The sequence below is a fragment of the Eimeria mitis genome, genomic scaffold (assembly GCF_000499745.2).
Source record: "Eimeria mitis Houghton genomic scaffold, Emh_scaff10195, whole genome shotgun sequence".
Lineage (NCBI taxonomy): Eukaryota > Apicomplexa > Conoidasida > Eucoccidiorida > Eimeriidae > Eimeria > Eimeria mitis.
This window is the reverse complement of record NW_024011445.1, coordinates 1-1,285: the sequence shown is the minus strand read 5'-3', so window position 1 is coordinate 1,285 and position 1,285 is coordinate 1. Positions and strand designations below refer to the sequence as shown.

Sequence of the window (1,285 nt, the reverse complement as noted above, 5' to 3'; positions counted from 1 at the left end):
GCAGCAGTGAAGAGGAGAGACTGGGGAGCCCCGTGGTGCTCACGCCTTTAGAGCAGGCTCCTGGCAGTGTGCTGCTGCTGCTGCTGTTGCTGCTGTTGCTGCTGCTGCTGCCGCTGCTGCCAGACACGGATGGAATGCTGATGAGGTCTGCAGTGCGCAGCGTTTGCGGCATCTTCCCTGCTGCTGCTGCTGCTGCAGCAGCAGCAGCAGCAGCTGCTGCTGCTGCTGCTGCTGAGCTTGCTGCTGCAGTCTCTTTCACCCTTCCATGGGCCCCCGTAATCCCCGAGAGAATTGTCTGCGCCAGCGAGCGGATCTGCAGCAGCTGCTGCAGCTGCTGCTGCAGCTGCTGCAGCTGCTGCTGCTGCTGCTGCTGCTGCTCTTCCCGCACAGCGTCTGCACCCCTCTGCTGCCCCAGCAGCCACAGCTGCTGCTGCTGCTGCTGCTGCTGTTGCTGCGTTGCAGCAGCAGCCAACTCTATTTCCTCCAGCAGCTGCTGCAGCGGCTGCGCCTTTGAGGGCGGCAGCACCGGCAGCTTGACTGTGCTCGGGCCTCCTGCTGCTGCTGCTGTTGCTGCTGCTGCTGCTGCATGCGCAGCAGCAACTGCTGCTGAGCCCGCAATGCTCTCTAGAGCCTGTCCCGCCTCTGTCACAGCTGCTGCTGCTACCGTGTAGTTCGGCAGCCACCGCGGCTTAAACTCCCCTGCTGCTGCTGCTGCTGCTGCTGCTGCTGCTGCTGCTGGGGTTGAACCTGCTGCTGCTGCTGCTGCTGCNCTGCTGCTGCTGCTGCTGCTGCAGCATGGTGTGCAGCAGCAACAGGAACAAACCCTGCTGCAGGTGAATGGGAACCCCCATAACGGGGTCGTGACAAACTAGAAGCAGCTTGCTGCTGCTGCTGCTGCAGCAGCTGCTGTTGCTGCTGCTGCTGAGGCTCAGGTATGCTGCTGCTTCTGCTGCGCAGTGGCCCCGATGGCTGTGCTGCAGTTGGAGGTTTTGCTGCTGCTGCTGCTGCTGCTGCTGCAATCAGCGGTGAAGCAGCAGCTCCTGCTGCTGAAGACCCAAGGGGGCGATGCTGCAGCTGGCTGTGTCTCCGCTGCTGCAGCTGCTGCTGCTCCTGGTGCTGCTGCAGCTGCTGCTGCTCCTCATGGTGCTGCTGTGCATGCTGCTGCTGTAGATGCTGCTGATGCAGCTGCAGCTGCCGCTGCTGCAGCAGCGGCATTTGCTGCTGCTGCATTTGATGGTGCTGCAGTTGCTGCTGCATTTGCATGTGCTGCAGCTGCTGCTGCTGC

At 62.6% G+C, this 1,285-nt stretch overlaps 1 protein-coding gene across 1 annotated transcript; it reads right to left on the bottom strand.

Annotated features, from left to right (window-relative positions):
- Nucleotides 1-39: 39 nt before the first annotated feature.
- Nucleotides 40-1,230, bottom strand: EMH_0098930 (uncharacterized protein; the record flags this gene model as incomplete). Its single annotated transcript, XM_038022056.1, is given in 4 exon segments — nt 40-147; nt 260-582; nt 684-769; nt 773-1,230. Coding segments are annotated over 4 exon segments (975 nt in total).
- Between the last annotated feature and the right edge of the window lie 55 nt (nt 1,231-1,285).